This window comes from Elephantulus edwardii, unplaced genomic scaffold (genome assembly GCF_000299155.1).
Source record: "Elephantulus edwardii isolate Elephantulus edwardi_28Jun2011 unplaced genomic scaffold, EleEdw1.0 scaffold00152, whole genome shotgun sequence".
NCBI lineage: Eukaryota > Metazoa > Chordata > Mammalia > Macroscelidea > Macroscelididae > Elephantulus > Elephantulus edwardii.
Genome location: NW_006399902.1, coordinates 2,499 through 20,076, shown reverse-complemented (window position 1 = coordinate 20,076; position 17,578 = coordinate 2,499). Strand labels below are relative to the sequence as shown.

Here is a 17,578-nt window from a genome sequence, read left to right as displayed (position 1 = left end):
TGAGTGCTTTAATCATGAAAGGGTGTTGGATTTTATCAAAGGCTTTTTCTGCATCAATTGATAGGACCATATGGTTCTTGTTCTTTGCCTTGTTGATGTCAAAGTCCTTTTAAATTTGGGGAAACTTGGCATTACTAAGCAAATAAAACAAGGAACAATGAAAAGAAAGTTATTTTCTAAATTTGATTCAACAATTCATGTTTAAATAATAAAATTTTCTGAAAAATATTTTAACTGTTTCTACCTCTGATAATAAGATATTTGAAAGAAAAAAATTAAAGGTAAAATAGAAAATACAGAAAGCAATAAATAAAATAACTGTTCTCTTAAAAAAATCCTCAAAGAAAATGGCAATATTTTGATATGTTATCTCACTTAATATTTTTTCCTGTACTTAAAATTTTCCTTTTTAAAAAGAATTATGATTTGAAAGTTTACAAAGCAAACTAGTTTTCCATTCAATCAGTCATGCACACTTTATTTTATGTTACCTACAATATAATCACTTATTTCCTGTAATTATCATTTCCATTAGTTTTTCTTTTTTTTTTCCCCATTAGTTTTTCTAACCTACCCCCTTCCATGCTTCAGAGTTTTAATGCTGGGTAAATTCTCCTGTTGCCAATCCGAGTTATAACCTGTTAATTTCCCTAATAAACCACAGGTATGTTTCTGTGAGGACGCTATAGCTATTACAACAGATTTTTGACCCAGTAGGATTTGTATTAGAAATTAATAGAAAGAGGTTGTGAGAGTATGAAGAAATATGTCTGACTTCATGGGAATTGGTTGTGTTCTGGATGCTGTTGATGGGGTATTTCTCCCTTGTGGAGTTAGTAGATACCAGGTACAGTCATTTCCACACTTACTTTGTTCTTTTTACAGTTATTTTACCACAATAAAAAAGAATAAAATTTTAAAAATACACATTCTGAATCTTCCTTCTGTTGTACAATGAACAATGTCAAAGATTGTATTTTTCATCAGCAAACATTATTTATCAACAATACCCTTCTACTTTACCAGGTCATTCAAAGCTTCTTCCTATCTGTCACATTTCCTTAGTACCAGGCTTAAGTTTGCCTTTGCTTGATCATTCCTGAGAATTTTTTTTGCCTAGAAAGTATTCTACCCAATATTCTGACTTCAGAAAGATCTGCCAAGATGTCTGAGAGACATATAGTTAATTTAATTCAGTCTTCTCGCCTTCCCAAGGAACTGTAATCAAATAATGTTTGCACTGAATGCTCAGGTCAATCTTCAAGACAGAAAAAAATTTATAGAGAAAAAATTCTCTAGATTCTGACTACAACTAAGTTCTTAAAATGTGTTGAGGGGGTGGGGCACATGCACATCACTACTTACCTAAGCATGATTCCACCTAATCGAATGGCTCTCTTCCAGTCCTTCAGGGTAGACTTGCCAGCCAGATGAACAAAATGCTTGGGGCTGATCAACTGATCATTGAACTAAAGAAAACAAAAGTCCAAAACAATTCATTGTCAACTTAGCCAGGCCAAGGGAATCAAAGATAGAGATGATAGTTCTACTTGTTATGTACAAAGACATCCTGGCAACATCCTAAACTACAGGATTACATTAACCAACCTCCTGCCTTGTTATATATTTTTTCTTTTTTAAAAATTATTTTTTTTAATGCAACATACTTTTTTTACAACATATTCTTTACATTTAATTTTTTTCCCCATTCATTCATCGTTGCACATTTTCCTCCCTGGCTACCCTTCCCCCGCCTCCAGTTCATTTTTCTCTTTGAAAAGAAAAAAAAATCTTTCATTGTTATATAATCCTACCCCACCCCACCCCACAGGCCACTTTACTATGCATTTTTTTTCTGGAATCTTTTAATGATCTTGGGGTTTTTTTATAATATATTTACATATATACAGCAACAATGCATCTCTTTACCTACTACTCCAACATAATCACTTCTAGCAATTATATTTTCTTCTAATTCTGTTTCCCTTAATGATATGTATATATGTCTACCTGCATATCATTTTTTTATGTATGCAGCAGAATTGGCTACATTTCATTCTGTTTTACAATTTTTAAAATGTTTTTAAACAGAGAGCTCTGGTGGCCTAGTGGCAAGAAGTTGCACTGCAATCCCAGAGGTACGCGGTTTGAATCCACCAGATGCTCTGCTGGAGAAGGAGGGGTAATCTCCTCCTGTACCAGTCAGATCTGATGTGACCATAAACACACACACAAAAAAATAATAATTTTTTTTTAAAAATTCACTCATTGTCTCACAATTCCCCTCCCCCCCAACCACTTTGTTATGCACCTCTTATTTTGGACTCTTGTCATGCAAACAATGACTAATCCTCTACTCTTTTTAAATAATCCTTTCCCTCATCTGTTCCAATACAGTGTTCATTATGAATCCCCTCTTTCTTAGTTTCTCCCCAACTCCCAATGTCAGTCCTTTTTTATAACAGTGGCATTGTGCAGTATTTGCCCTTTTGTGAATATTTTTAAAAAAAACAAAACACCTCACTGTCATCAAATTGGAACCAATTCTTAGGTGAACCTCCAGTAGGTTTTCAGCAGGATGTAAATTGCACAAGAAGAGATTACTCTTCCTTCTCCCAAGGAGTCCCTGGTGGATTTTTCTAGTACAAAGCTATGGAGGATATCTGGAGGATCACAGATGAATATATTAGTTATGATCTAAGATCCATACAGGGCCTGAATGAGATGGCTAGATCCATTGTTGCAAAGGTATTCAAATAAATGAAAATGATCTGTCAAGTTCAAACAATAAGATTCAATGGGATGTGGATGAGGCAATTAGGACAAGTCAAAAGCACTTAAGTCTCAAAACACTGTGATCCTTAATAATGCTACGATGATGCTATTGAGGGTGACTACTTTCCATGAAGACAGCAATAGTGGCTACCAACAGACATAAAATATGTAGTCAAGTCCACCTCTGCTCTCATGAAAATGATTTTATTTTCATTAATTCTTATCATAATGTATACAGTACAAGACATCTATGTTCTGCAATCTTCTCAAATCTCTTAATATATAAGTCACTATTACTCTATCAAAATACATATGAATAATTACTCCCAATAAAATTTTAGAAACAGAAAGATGTTTACCTTTGAGAAATTCTCTAACAAAAGTCACTATAAACTTATGAGTCATAGTTATTTACATTTTTTCAATATGTAAAGAATGTAAGTAACTTTTATGTTCACTTTGATGTGACATGCAGTGTGACACAAGAACACATAACTTGAATCTTCAACTCCTCTAATCTTTAACCTTTAACAAAAGCTGCATCAGCCTCCTCTATAAAAAAACCACACACAAGGGAGCTCTGGTGGCCTACTGGCAAGATGCTGCACTGCAATCCCAGAGGTAAGCGGTTCAAATCTACCAGATGCTCTGCTGGAGAAGGAGGGGGCAATCTCCTCTTGTACCAGTCAGATCTGATTTGATGGTACACATAAAAAATAATACAATAAAAAAATTTTTTAAAAATTTTTTTAAAAAGCCTTGAAAAAAATCCCATGTTTCCTAATTTGTACAGAGTTTTCTATCACGTGATGTGTCTTGCTTTTCAAGAATAAGTATTAATTTTAGCTAGTATCTCTATACAGTAGCCGCATGCCTGTCTGAATAGTTACCAGGAAGGAAACTTCAACAAGCGAGAGAGACAAGAAAAAATTTTAAAAGAAAACTGCATCATCTAGCTCCTCTTCAACTCTACAGACAAAACATATTAGTCTTTGACATCACACTAACTTATGTGCAAAATTAAAGTGACAAATTCACACATAAACCTAAACTTACGCTTATTCACTGAGAGAAGGCAGAGATGGAGCTGAGATTCTGTCTGCCATTGCTGACCTGGAACCTTCTCTACCTCCACTGAGTTCAAGTCAGGGTTAAGTCTTCCTCTTGAGACTTGCTGTTAAAGGTAAAAGCCTGTAGTCTAAAGATTTTTTTTTTTACTCTAACCATTGGATTAACATTATAATTGTCCATTCTGATTCTCTGGTTTTAAATTATTGTTGTGGGGTGCCTTGTCATTACTAACTTGCAATCAACTGAACAAGTTTATGCGTGTCAAACCTCAGTATCTAGTCATTTTCTAAGATAAAATCCTACACAGCAGTATTTTACATATTTCATATTATAATAACCTTACAGTACATATAATTACTAACATTTTAATATGTATTAATATTATAATATTATCTCTTTAATATTAACTTACTCAGTCACTCAGCTAGACAGTAAAAGAAATGGGGTTCCATTCACTGACTGAGTCAATAGTTATTTTGTTACAGACTCCATTCATGACCATATATAAGTTTGGAAGACGGTATTTTTCTACACTCATATTCTTGTTGTTGTGGATCACTGAGTCAGAACAAACTCATAGCTGACCTTCAAATGGGAATTCAGAGACAGTAAATCATACAGGAGGAGACTGGTCATCATTCTCTTGTGGAGCAGCCGGTGAAACCAATCTGCATACCTTTCGGTTGGCAGAACAACTGCTTACCACTAAACCAATAGAGCTCCTTACATTCAAATTGTTGTTGTTGTTAGATGTCATTGAGTACAACTCATAGTGATCCTATAAACAAAAGATTTGAACCCTGCTCTATCTTGTGCCATCCTCACACCTTTTGACACACAAGAGGCCATTGCAGCAGTCACCATGTCAATCCACCTGGTTGAGGGTCGTTCACTGACCCTTCACCCTTCCCAGCACCATGTCTTTGTCCAAGGAATAGCCCCTCCTAGAAACATACCCCAAGTAAGTGAGGTGAAGTCTCATCACCAAAGAACACTCCAGTTGCACCCTCTCCAAGATATCTGTTTGTTCTCTTCGCTGTCCATGGGATTTTTCAGTGCTCCTCTCCAACACTACAGCTCAAAAGTTTCAATTATTTTCCTGTCATTCTTATTCACTGTCCACCTCTCAAATGCAAAGCAAGTAATCAGAAAGATCATGGCCTGCATTGGATGTATCTTAGTCCTTAAACTGACATCATTTCTCAATAATAATTTGGGAGAGCTTCCTATCTGCAGATTTTCCCAGTGCAATGGGTCTCCTTATTTCCTGACTGCTGGTACCAAGGGTGTTAATGGTGTATCCAAGCAAGATGAAGCTGTTGATAGTTTCAATCTCCTCATCATCCATTGTGATGCTGCCTATCAGTTCAGTGGTAAGAGTCTTTGTTTTCTTGATATTGAGATGCAATCCATACTAAAGGCTGCATTCCTTAATCTTCTGCAACAAATGTTTCAAGTCCTCCTCACTTTCAGCAAGAAAGGTTCTGTCATCTGCATAACGCAGGTTATTGATGAGTTTCCCCACAATCCTGATGCCGCATTCCTCTTCAGGGTTCAGCTTCTCATATAATTTGCTCAGCATACAGATTGAATAGTTAAGTAGAGAGAATACAATCCTAATGCCCTCCCTTCTCAGCTTAAACCATGCACTGTTCCCCTGTTCTGTTCACACAACAACCTCCTGGTTGAAGTATAGGTTCTGTGCGAGCACAATTGAGTGCTCTGGGATCGCCATTCTTCTCAATGTCAGCAACAACTTATGATCCACACAGTCAAATGCCTTTACATAATCAATAAAACATAAATATACATTTTTCTGGTATTCTTTAGTTTCAGCCAGGATCCATCTAACATCAGCAATGACATTCCTGGTGCCACAGCCTCTTTTACATTCTGCTTGAACTTCTGGCAGTTCCCTATCTACTGTTCTAGCCATTTTTTTAATGATCTTCAGCAGTATTTTGCTTACATGTGAACAATAATATTGTTCTACAGTTTTCACATTAGGTTGGATCACTTATCTTGAGAATGGGAACAAATATGGACCTGTTCCAATCTGTTGCCAGAAATTCATAGATGTATATGCTATATGCACATCTGTGCACAAGAGTCACTAAGTGCAATACTTTAGAGGTGTCTTAATCAAAACATGACATTTTGAGGGAAATACGTGCTGGTTCTGGGGCGTTGGGATCACAGTCTTCAGGGACATTAAGGTCAACTGGCATTATATAGTCCACAAAGGAAATGTTTTAGATCCTACTTTGTTGAGGAGAGACTGAGGTCTTATAAGCCACCTACAGTACAAACTATGAATCTCTTCTTGTCTGTAACAAAGAAGAAGGACAAAGAATAAAGCTATACCAAAACAAATAGGAGTCCAAAGGATTAAAAAACCATGAAAAAATTTCTATAACCCTAATACCAGGAGAACTAGATGGTGTAGATTACCCCATTTACTACTCATAAAGGGATCCCAGTAGAAGATTCTGGCCAGAGTTGGGGGAAACGTAGAAAAAAACTTAAAATCATGTAAAAGATTGACCTTAATTGTCCAAGAGAAACTAGTGGAACCCCTGAGACTCTTCTGAGAACCCCCTTTGAACCTAGAACAAAACTCAAACCAAAGGCTCAACTTTCAGCCAAACAACATAAAGGCCTATCAGGTGATTGATAATATGAGATAACCAGATAGGCACTAATTTCTTAGAATAGTCAATGACATAAGGTCAAAATAGCACCATCTGAGTAGGGAGAAAGTCCTTAAGGCAGAAAGGGATAGGATATCTGGATGAATGGAAATGACAATTATAGGTAGGAGATGGGAAAAATATTATTATACCGTGGCTAGTAAATTATAGTTATAAAACAAAATATGTATGAATAATTGAATGAAAAACTGATCTGCTTTGTAAACTTTCATTTAAGTCACACACAAAAAAAAATGCTACACAAATATTTACTGATCACCTAAAATATGTCAAGCACTGTTAGATGCTTGGAGATACATTTGTGAACAAGATAGACTAATTCACGGACTGTTCTTACAGAACTTGTACTGTAGTGAGATTTAAGCCTAGGTCAATTTCACACCAAAGTCCTTTTTTTTTCTACTGTGATACAACAGAAACCTCTAGTAGCACAATCCACAGGAAGCTGGATCACTAACTGAAAGGCCACATCTCTTTAGCAGTTCAGAATCTCTATCCTGTAGCAGAAACATGGGCAATCTCCTCCCATGTGATTTACGGCCTCCTGAAAACCTGCTGGAGTGTGTAATGACTTTGACTTTTGTGATACAATGGTACTAAAGCCATAAAACATACAACCAAAAAAAACAGTGATATTAAAAAACAAACTCAACTCATTCTCATAGACTTGACGAACTCCCTTGAAAAACAATGAGTCCCAGAACAGGCTTCAGCAAGAAGTGAAGAGAATTACCTTGACACATTTCACATTTATTCCTGGACATACAAACTTCTTCCAGAGGAGGATGGCTTTGCTCTCTCCACAAGTTATGGGGTAAGCAATTTCCATATCCTCATTTGCTTCTATAGCACTTGCATCTGAAAAATGGAAAGTGAAAAAAGTTATCAGTTATTTACCACATATCTTCTTCAGTTTCTATCAAAATCTAGTCTTATGGTTTCTCTGAGGGGCTAACAATAGTGGTTGGTGTGCCTATATATTACTTTTAAACACATTCTTTTATTTAGTTCTTAAAACAATCCTATGAAGCAGTGAGTGATTTCTCCATTTTACAGTAAGCGTGTAGGACTAAAAAAAAATGAAGGAAGAAAGTGGGACTCAAATTCAGGTTTGTCTAACTTCAAACTCTGTTTTCTTTCTACTGCCTTTCAGTCAACACCTTATCAGTAGTACTAATCAGAAACTTCCCTGATGACAGAGATCAACCTGAGGCTCCAGTTTCTTTGTGGGGTTTTTACAAATTAATGATCTTCTCAATAACCCTAGAAAATTGATGTTAATACAACTATTACCAATTAATCACCCTAACATCTGGCCAGTGGTATAGATGTGCCTCCACCTAACTGACTGCATAATTTGTAGATTATAGTGAGTAAGGGTAAAAATACAGAGCACTAAAGGTAAGAAATTAAAATAAGTAAGCTAAAGTAAACAGTACTAGTATAATAAAATGACTTACCAATCCCTTCTTCAATTTTGTGTATCGTATGAGTTTCTACTGCCACAACTGCTGTGTTGTTCTCCGACCCAGCTTCATAAATCCTGTTGTAAAAGTGTCCATCGATAAACAAACTATATAAATCATGAAAAAATTAATATTCACAACATGGGGTTAAGAAATTTGCTTGCATCTATTCCACAGGAATTAAAATAAATACACCTTAAAATTCTACAAAAATGTTAGTGTTTTAATTAATTCACTCTTAACATTTCAAATCCACACTGCTTGGGACTGTTCAGCAGCACTACTATAGAAATGGATTAAAAAGTTTCCTCACCTCAAAGCAAAATAATTCACCTCTTGCTGTAGTATACCAAATTTTTCTCTTTATAACTTTAAATGCTCATGACATATAACTTAGTACAAAATTAAGTTATTTTCCTGACAAGACTAAATAGTATCCCAGTATAGTTCAAAATAGAAAAACCATGGAAATAATAAGATGATCACAAAAGTTGATGGCCTTTGTTGGAATCTGGACATGTTAGTATTTTTCATGGCATCAAAAACAAACTATTGATATTAGTAGGATAAGGGTCTGTTTTGTTGTTTCTTTTTTTAAAATTGTATTATTTTTGTGTGTGTGTACCATCAAATGATATCTGACTGGTACAGGAGGAGACTGTCCCTCCTTCTCCAGCAGAGCACCTGGTGGATTTGTTTTGTTGTTTCTAAGAGTTGCCATGAGTTGTAGTTGACTCAATGGCACCAACAGTGCCACAGCAACAGCAATAGAGGAGGGAAAAAGAAAAAATGCCACAGTAACTCATAAAAACTTACTGCCAGTAAGTTGGAACCTACTCCTAGCTGACCCTCCAGTGGGTTTCCAGAGGTTGTAAATCGCACAGGAGGAAACTGCCTTTCTTTCTTCCATGGAGCAACTGTTGGTTTAACCACTAGAAAGGCTCAGTCTTTGAATTAGCAGTACAAAATCCTTACAGACTATGCCACAAAAACTCCCTCACAGTACCTAGATGCAACATTTAGGAAAAGCTATATATAAACCAAGTTATTCTAAAATGTCTGTATCTTCTAAGAAATGTGCTCAGATAACATCACATTCTAAGGTCCAATGTTTTGTTTTCATAATAAACCTAATATGTGAATTATTACAACCTGTTATTTGAAAGCACTGCTTGAGTATCATGTCAGTAACCCTTTGCATCAAAGACCACCCACCTCTATGACAATACCTCTAGCACAGACCTCCAATTTGAATGCTACACCATGACATAATTAACTGCTAAATGAATAAATCCACTTGGATGTTTTATAAGATTCTGATAACATTTCCTATTCTCTGAACTACTACTCTTTTTTCCATACTCCCCATTCTTATTACTGGCACCACCTAGCACACTGTAATCTAAACTTATTGTTGTTATGTACTGACAAGTCAACTACAATTCATAACAACTCTATGAGCAACAGATCTAAACCCTGCCCTGTTTGGTGTCATTTTCATCATCTCTGACATACTTGAGCCCATCTTTTTGAGTGAGGATCTTTCTGTCTTACACTGACCTTACATCTTTTTAAGTATGACGTCTTTGTTCAAGGACTAGCCTCTCCTGATTATACATCCAAAGTACATGAGACAAAATTTCTTCATTTTTGTCTCCAAGGAGCATCCTGGTTGCACTTCATCCAAGAAATACTTGTTTATTCTTTTGAATATCCATGGGATATTCAGTATTCTTCTCCAACACAAGTCAAAGGCATCAATAATTCTTGTTATCCTAATTCATTGTCCAGATCCCAGAAGCTTACCAAGTGACTGAAAAGACTATGGTCTGAATCAGTCTTAAAAATGCTGTCACTGCTCTGCAGTAATTTGGTGAGGTCCCTAACAGCAGACTTGCCCAGTGTAATATGTCTCCTGATCTCCTGACTGCTAATACCAAGGACACCAATTAAGATGAAACAGTTGACAATGTCAATCTTTGCTCATTTATCATGATGTTGCTTACTGGTCCCATGGTGAAGATTCTGGTCTTCTCGATGTTGAGATGCTATCCATATTGAAGGCTATAATCTTTCATCTTCTGCAGCAAGAGTTTCAAGCCTTCCTCACTTTATGCAAGCAAGGCTGTGTCATCTGCACAGCGCAGGCTGCTTCTGAATCTTCCTCCAACTCTAATGCCATGTTCTTTTTCATAAAATCCTACACTAGAACCTGGGAATTACACTAAAATTCTCCCTATTCCTCCTCTTTAACTCTTATAGTCAGTTGCTAAATAACTAAAATATGCCTATCTTTTACATTTATCTTCTGCTCTCCACTACTACTGCCTTAATTTAGGCCTCATCATTTGGACTAGTTTCTTTGCACTCAACTGATCTATTCTACTTAAGAAGTCTCTTCTTAAATAAAGAATCTTCTCCTCACTGTTAAAATAAGGACTTAATATGCTATTTTAGACCCTCAAAAGACATGATCCTTGGTTTCAATGCCCTCCAAGTTCTACTATATAATCCAAATCCCAGCCTTATTTGTGGTTTCCCAAAATGACAGTTTTTATAAAACAACAAAAAACACCACACATCTGCTTTTCTTCTTACTTCAATCTTTGCTCTATTTGTTTTTCATTAAGTAGCCTCTATTTTTTCTACCTGTTTTGTCCCAGTCCTTCCCATATAATCACTCACTTACTCTTTGGTCATCCAACTGGACTTTGTCACATCAGTTACACTTAATAATATATGCTTATTTAGCTTAGTCTAAGAGATCCCTAAGAGCAGAGATTGTATTTTATTCATTTATTCAATTTTTCAGACCTAGTATGGAGCACCACTGTCTGAAACCAAGCAGGTACCCAATAAATGGCTATTCAATGAATGAGGAGCATGTAACAGACATGATAAATCACATCTTCAAATAAAATTAGTATATTAATCCTCAATTATAAATATGTAAAAAAATTCCTTAACAGAGTAAGTTTTTATTTATACATAAATTCAACAGCTAATACTACATTTTTCACATATAATATGCGCACTGAAATAACATATTCTGATGAACATCAGAAATTAGCACATAGTGGGGTTTTGTGGGTTTTTTGGTTTGGTTTTGTTTTTTTCTGCAAAACCAGTATTTTTTTTAATTTTTTTTTAAGTTTTTATTTTATTATTATATTTACATGTACCGTCAAATCAGATCTGACTGATACAGGAGGAGATTGCCCCCTCCTTCTCCAGCAGAGCATCTGGTAGATTTGGAACTGCATACCTCTGGGATTGCAGTGCACCGTCTTGCCACTAGGCCACCAGAGCTCCCTGAAAAACCAGTATTTTCATACATATATTTTACATGAAAATACAGTACGTTATACTTTCGGGCAGTAATTTGGGTATAATTAATATTTTTTATTATCGTCAACATTTTTAATTTTTTTTTAAAAAAAATTTCATTATTTTTTGTGCATGTACCGTCAAATCAGATCTGACTGGTACAGGAGGAGATTGCCCCTCCTTCTCCGGCAGAGCATCTGGTAGACTTGAACCTCATACCTTCTGGGCTTGCAGTGTATCGTCAACATTTTTACGAGTAAACATTATTTATCAGGGAAGTATTTTCTAAAGCAACTCACAGTAATGGTGGTTGTTATGTACTATCGAGTCAGAACCAATTCACAGTTTTTTTGACCTTCCACCAGGTTTTTAGAGGCAATAAATTGCACAGGAGTAGATTATCCATCTTTCTCCTATGGAGCAGGTGGTAGTTTCAAATCATGTTTCTTTGCTTTGGGCTGGTAGGATAGCTGCTTACTAGTAATGCACCAGTAGATTTAGCCTAATCATTAATAGTCCCTACAGTTCTAGTGGAAAAAATCAATATGATACATCCATAATGCTAACAAAGTATTTTAAGATACTGATATGCTTTGTTAATCATCAAAGAGAAAAAAAGTAAAATTTCTTTTTAGAACTTTAAAATTAAGTTTATTTCACTGTATTCTCATTCTCTGAAAACTGACAATTTAAATGTAGGGTTTTTTTCAGTTCTTTTTATCTAGAATATTAAAGAAAGATATTCTACTTTGTAGAATATTGCATTAATTAAGTATTCTCAAAAAATGAATTCTTTTTACATAAATTAAGGAATATCCTACAGATCTGAAAGTTAATATATCTTCCTAAGACTTAATTTTCTAGTAGGCAGGGACAACTGGCAAACTTTAGGAAAGTGATCAAAGAGATAGTGACTCTATGAGAAAATAAAACTACAGAGAACTCAAGAACCTATCCACTTATTTCTTACTCATATAACAAAACGTAGCACCCTATAATGTGTGCATAGGTGGATTCAAACCGTGTGCCTTTGAGTAGACAGTGCAACTCCTTACCACTAAACCACCAGAGCTCCCTCCAGGGAGGTATTTAACTTAGTCCCAAAGGAAAAAGAGTTTACAAGTAAAAAGCTATTGTAATAATTAATAAAATTATAAATATACTACACACTGTGGGAGCAGGATGGATAATCTTCTTCCATGTGATTTACTGCCTCTGAAAACCTGCTGGAGGGTCAGCTATGGGTTGGTTCTGACTCAATAGCACTCATCAACAATCAACCATACACTACATTATAGAGATAAAACCTGAGTCATCCTAATAGATTAATGTTGAATATTTCACTGTATCAAACAACCATGAAGTTAGAATTCCCCTTTAAGTCTCTTAAAATTTTTAGAAAATCTAAATCTTTAGTCACTTACCCTTGTTGCACAGGTTGTAACTGCAAGATCACCTGGGTTTTAGTGTCATCAGGGTTCTCGCCTTCATTTCCTTCAGTGGGTACCACAACCACATCCCCCACTGGGACACTCACTTCCGCATTAGCCATCTTTCACATGAAGTCAGATAAATGAGCTGCGGTCAAGAAAAAGAACCAGTAACTTTTCTCGTTTAGATAAACAGTGACAAAAGAAGAAAGAAAATAATGACTTCTAATTTCATGGATAATCTAGAGATCATGGTGCTCTGAAAAGCATGAGAGCTGTGAGAAGGAACTGACACAGGCTCAGATCTTTCCAGACACATCTCAGTACTAAGGTTTTCTTAGTATGTCTGATTCATCTAGTGAGTGGTTCACTACAGGCAATTCTACTAAGTTTATGAGAACCAATAGTGTGTATCTCTTCTCAACTGCATAGTGCCATGAAGTTGGTATTTTAAAGTGATGGAGGAATTATTACCACCACAGAAATTGACAGCAATACAAATAAAGTTTTCTTGGAAAACTTTATACTATTAATTCAATCCCAAACAGTAAGCTCCTGAAAAGTAGTAATCCTATTTTCTTTAGAACCAGCCATTACACATCATCAAGTACTCTGTCCATTATGAATCATGTGTGGCTGTTTAATAAATGTTTAAATAACTATATGACCTCTAAGAACTTTAATAACCCCTGTGCCTCAAACAAAATACAGATATGACATCATATTCCCCTTTGCCAGACTAGTAGGGGAACCAGTGTCAAGCATCACGTACTCCATGACTCTAAAGAAACTCAAAGCATTGTCCCAATCTTAGTGAAAATTCTGAGGATCTCTAGATAGTCCATAGCTATTAGTCTACACTGCTGAAGAGAGTCACTTAAGAGAGTGTAGCTCAGATCACTTTATTTACTTAAAATACATAGATGGATTTATCTAAGACTGTCTAAACAGATGAGGCACCCAATAGTTGAAAGCCTAAATATGTAACTGAATTTAAAAAAATCTAAGTCTCAGCTCTGCCGTAGCACTTGTTTTCATACTAATATATATGTGGCATTCAAGGTCTCCCTCATTTGTCCCCAAATATATCCTTTCCCAGTCTTATCTGTAACTATAATACCCCAAGAATCTTAAACTCCAGTCATATCAACTAACCACTAACCTTTGAACATATAGTATACATTTATGTATCTATTTCTTTGTTAATAATAATCTCAAAACCCATAACTCATCTCTTCCCTTTAAGATCAATTTAAAAGCTACTCCTTCCAAGGTGGGGGGAAGGGTGGAAATAGAGGCATGAGGATGGGTGGGGAAGTAGGGTGTTAATCATAAGGTTGCACAATTAGATGGGTGGGTAGGGTGAAGGAAATGGGAAGGACCTTTTTGTGAAAAACAATGTATCTAAACTTTGTTAATAAATCAGTATAAAATGTAATTTTAAAAAAACAAAAAACTACTGCTCCCTAAATCCATTGTCAAGCCACTCTTTTTTCTTGCTCATCCATCACAAGCAGTGAGTGATATGTGCTGGTTCAACTGATTGTGGTTACAGCTAACCAAGTTAAAATTCATACCCAATTCTATTTATGTCCATTACTATTTTCACATTCATATTTATTTCTGAATGCTACATGCTCTATGTCTACCTAATTCTAAGATGTTTTATAAGTAACCTTTGAGCTGAACTCATATTCCATTCTAAGTGTCCACTTCTATTAGCTGTTTGCATCAATGACTCCTCCTACTTCATCACCCCACCACTACCCATCTTCTCAGGTCAGAAACTAATGATTGTTGTTTTTTCCGTATCTTTGTAAACTCAATCAACTACCAATCTTATCCATCCTAATACCTGTATCTCTCTTTTAATCATGTCCTATTCTCCATCTTTGCCATCAGGACATATTCTGGACCACCAAATTCTCTTGCCTGAATTTCTCGAGCTAACATTTGGTTTCCTAATCTCTGGTCTTCACACCAAAGTGGACTTACTAAAGACACAGTTCATGTCTCCACTTAAAAATTCCTCAGCAGCTTCCCACTGCTGCTAAAATACATGTAAACACTTTAAGATGGCTCTCAACATGCTCCAAATCTACCTACCCTGCTAGCCTCATTTCTCATAGTTCCTCCCCTCATATTCTGGACTCCTATCATTGAATATTTTAAATCTACCATATTTCCTCACTTGAGTCTTCAACGTTAGTTTTTTCCTATCTGGAATTCCTTTCCCTTTCCTCTTTTGCCAGTCCTTCCTAACCTTTTTTAACTTAACCATTCTTCTTGAGGCCTTCTATGACTTCCTTTCCTAGACTAAAGCTTGTTCAATCCCCTAATTCCTGTTCCTACTGTACTTCTTTTCCCAGACGATATGTCTTAAGAGCTCTAGCAAATCAATCAATAATTATCTCCAAAGCCTGAGCAATCAAAATATACGGTAAATAACTAACAACAGCAGTTAATGTTTACTGGGCACTCATGTGGTAGGCACTGCTCTGTTACTATTTCATATTAAAATTGAAAAGATGTAGTAATTTAGCATGTTGCAAATTTATGGAAGTTTATTTGCAAAAGGTAGTTTAAATTTATATAAAACTATTACCTGCAGGAACAGAATTGGGATTTTAACCTTCTATGATACAACTGAGTTCTACCACATTCGGAGTAAGTGGATAACTAACTACTTAATTATATCTTCCTCCATAGTAATCGATACTTCACTACCATTCCTGCACCTTAGAGCCTAACAGTAATGTTTTGGCTCCATCATCTCTAACTTTCTAAGGGTTTATCAGAAAATAGGATCATCATCATCCACAATGGTTCTTAGCGTCAGTCAAAGTCTGATTCAAAGTGGTAATTCTTAAATCCTTTGGAGAAGCAATGTGGAGTATCTCTTACTACCCCAAATATCAGATATCTAACAATTAATTTGAAACCAGCTCTGTAGACTATTTGCTAAATGCAAAGTCATGTGTTTGAAGTGAATGTGAAGAGTATGCCTTGTTTATAGCAACAAAACTCCTGAGTTTATCTGAGTATTTCAGGGAAGGAGCCTTGTTCACTGCAGACTCGTAACGCACACAGTAGTATGTTAAACTTTCCTGAAATAACAACTTTGTAATGATTTTTTTTATAAAAAAGGACACCTTCAAAGGGAGCATATAACTGCTCACAACTGAGCAGATTGGAACCTAAACAAATGTTTACATACTCTTAATTTTTTGTGCCATGTGCTCTGAAAGCTAATGTCAAATACACCAAAAAGCTATGTGTGAGGACAAGCATCAGCATCACATGACAGGCATACCTTAGTAGCTGTAAATTGAGTAACAGAAACAGACATTTTGAAATTTTCTAACCCAAAATGAGTGCATTCCACACTACTGTGAACTTGGTAGATTAAGTGGTCTAAGAAATTTCCAAGTTAAAATTTTATTTTCTCTTGAGCCCAAAATTCCTTGATTTTTTTCCCCCTCTTCTCATTCACTTGTTACTCCAGAGTGCTAAAAAATGTGATGTCAACTGGTAGGCTACTGAGAACCAATGTCAAATAACTATGCAGACAGAGTAAATGAAGTTCTGGTTAAGCCACAGACTGGAGGATACCATGTTGTGTTTCAGGAAACAGTAAGGGTTCTTGGAAAGGTTAGGACAAGACTAAAATTGTGTCCATACTAACCTAATGAAGTTGTGTACAAGTTAGCTATTCAATGTACTTGCTGAAGTAAACTTGAATTTTAAATCATCATTTCAGCCAGTTGACATTAAATACACCTAATGGAAATAAAACTGGAGATTGCAACAATTTCTATGTCTTCCAAAAGCAATTCTGGTAAATATTAATGAAGGTAAAGAGGTTGTGTGTAGTAATTCCTCTGTCTCTTCCCCTGATCTTTCAGAGTAAAGAGGAAAATCTTAGGTCTCGATCTGCCTGATATACATCAAGCAATACAATTTCCTCTAAAATGTAGCTTTCAAATATCTTCTATCTTGACAGTGTTCAGGGTCCCCTCCTGCTTCCTGAATACCCAGGCATCTGACCCCTGGTCAAGGTTTTGGCATGTCTAACACTGGAGACTCATTCTCCAGGGCCCACTGGTTAAGATTCTCCCCTCACCTCCGACTCAATTTTAAGGGCCACCTGGCCAATTCTCCTGTCATTTCAGAAAGAAGGAATACCCTAAGTTGTTTTTTTTTCCTCCCCACAATTTTCTTTCCAGATCTCAAAAACATGGGTTTCTCCATGCCCTCAGACATACTGCCCTACTTTGTTTTCTACCTATACACAAGAAGGGATTCAAGTTTTCTCTGCTCATCTCCTCACACAGGTGTGGATCCTTCTCATACTACTTGAAGAAACCCTGACGTGTTCTCTCATTTCTGGAAAACATAGACCTGTTCACTTGTCCCGGAGGGCCTCTTCCCTGTCCCCAGCTCCCACTACGAGCCCTCTTCACACACCTTCGGAAAAACACCTGATTTTTCTCCCCAGTGGATAGACGAGGACTCTAATGCGCCCCTAAGGTAAAGCCTAGACCCTCTTTTCCTCAGCAGAACCCACTCTTGCTTGCCCGCCGCGGTTCCGAGGGTCTCCACCGGGCGGGTACGTAGCTTCCCTCTCCCTCCGGCTCCCCTCCCCCCTGAGCAGGCCCAGGCACCCCCGTTCAGCTCCTCTTGGAAGGGCTCGGTGCTCCCTGGGCCCCGTCTCTGGGGAAACCCAAGTTTATTGATCCCTGGCCGGGATCCTAGGGTGACCAGGTCTCCCAGTCCCGAGTTGCTCTGGCCCCTCGGC

General features: G+C 36.5%; 1 protein-coding gene across 2 annotated transcripts in view; it reads right to left on the bottom strand.

The window, feature by feature from the left end:
• The window catches only part of GMEB1 (glucocorticoid modulatory element binding protein 1), a 38,647-nt gene extending 25,740 nt beyond the window's left edge, over nucleotides 1-12,907 (bottom strand). Inside the window, exons 1-4 of one of the 2 annotated variants that reach the window (XM_006894912.1) lie at nucleotides 12,775-12,907; nucleotides 8,018-8,130; nucleotides 7,291-7,415; nucleotides 1,366-1,469 (exon numbers count right to left, since the gene is read on the bottom strand). In XM_006894912.1, the coding sequence (XP_006894974.1) occupies nucleotides 1,366-1,469; nucleotides 7,291-7,415; nucleotides 8,018-8,130; nucleotides 12,775-12,902 (470 nt within the window). In that variant the 5' untranslated portion in view covers nucleotides 12,903-12,907. The remainder of the gene's footprint in view (nucleotides 1-1,365; nucleotides 1,470-7,290; nucleotides 7,416-8,017; nucleotides 8,131-12,774) is intronic. The other variant, XM_006894913.1, reaches the window with a different exon arrangement.
• Between the last annotated feature and the right edge of the window lie 4,671 nt (nucleotides 12,908-17,578).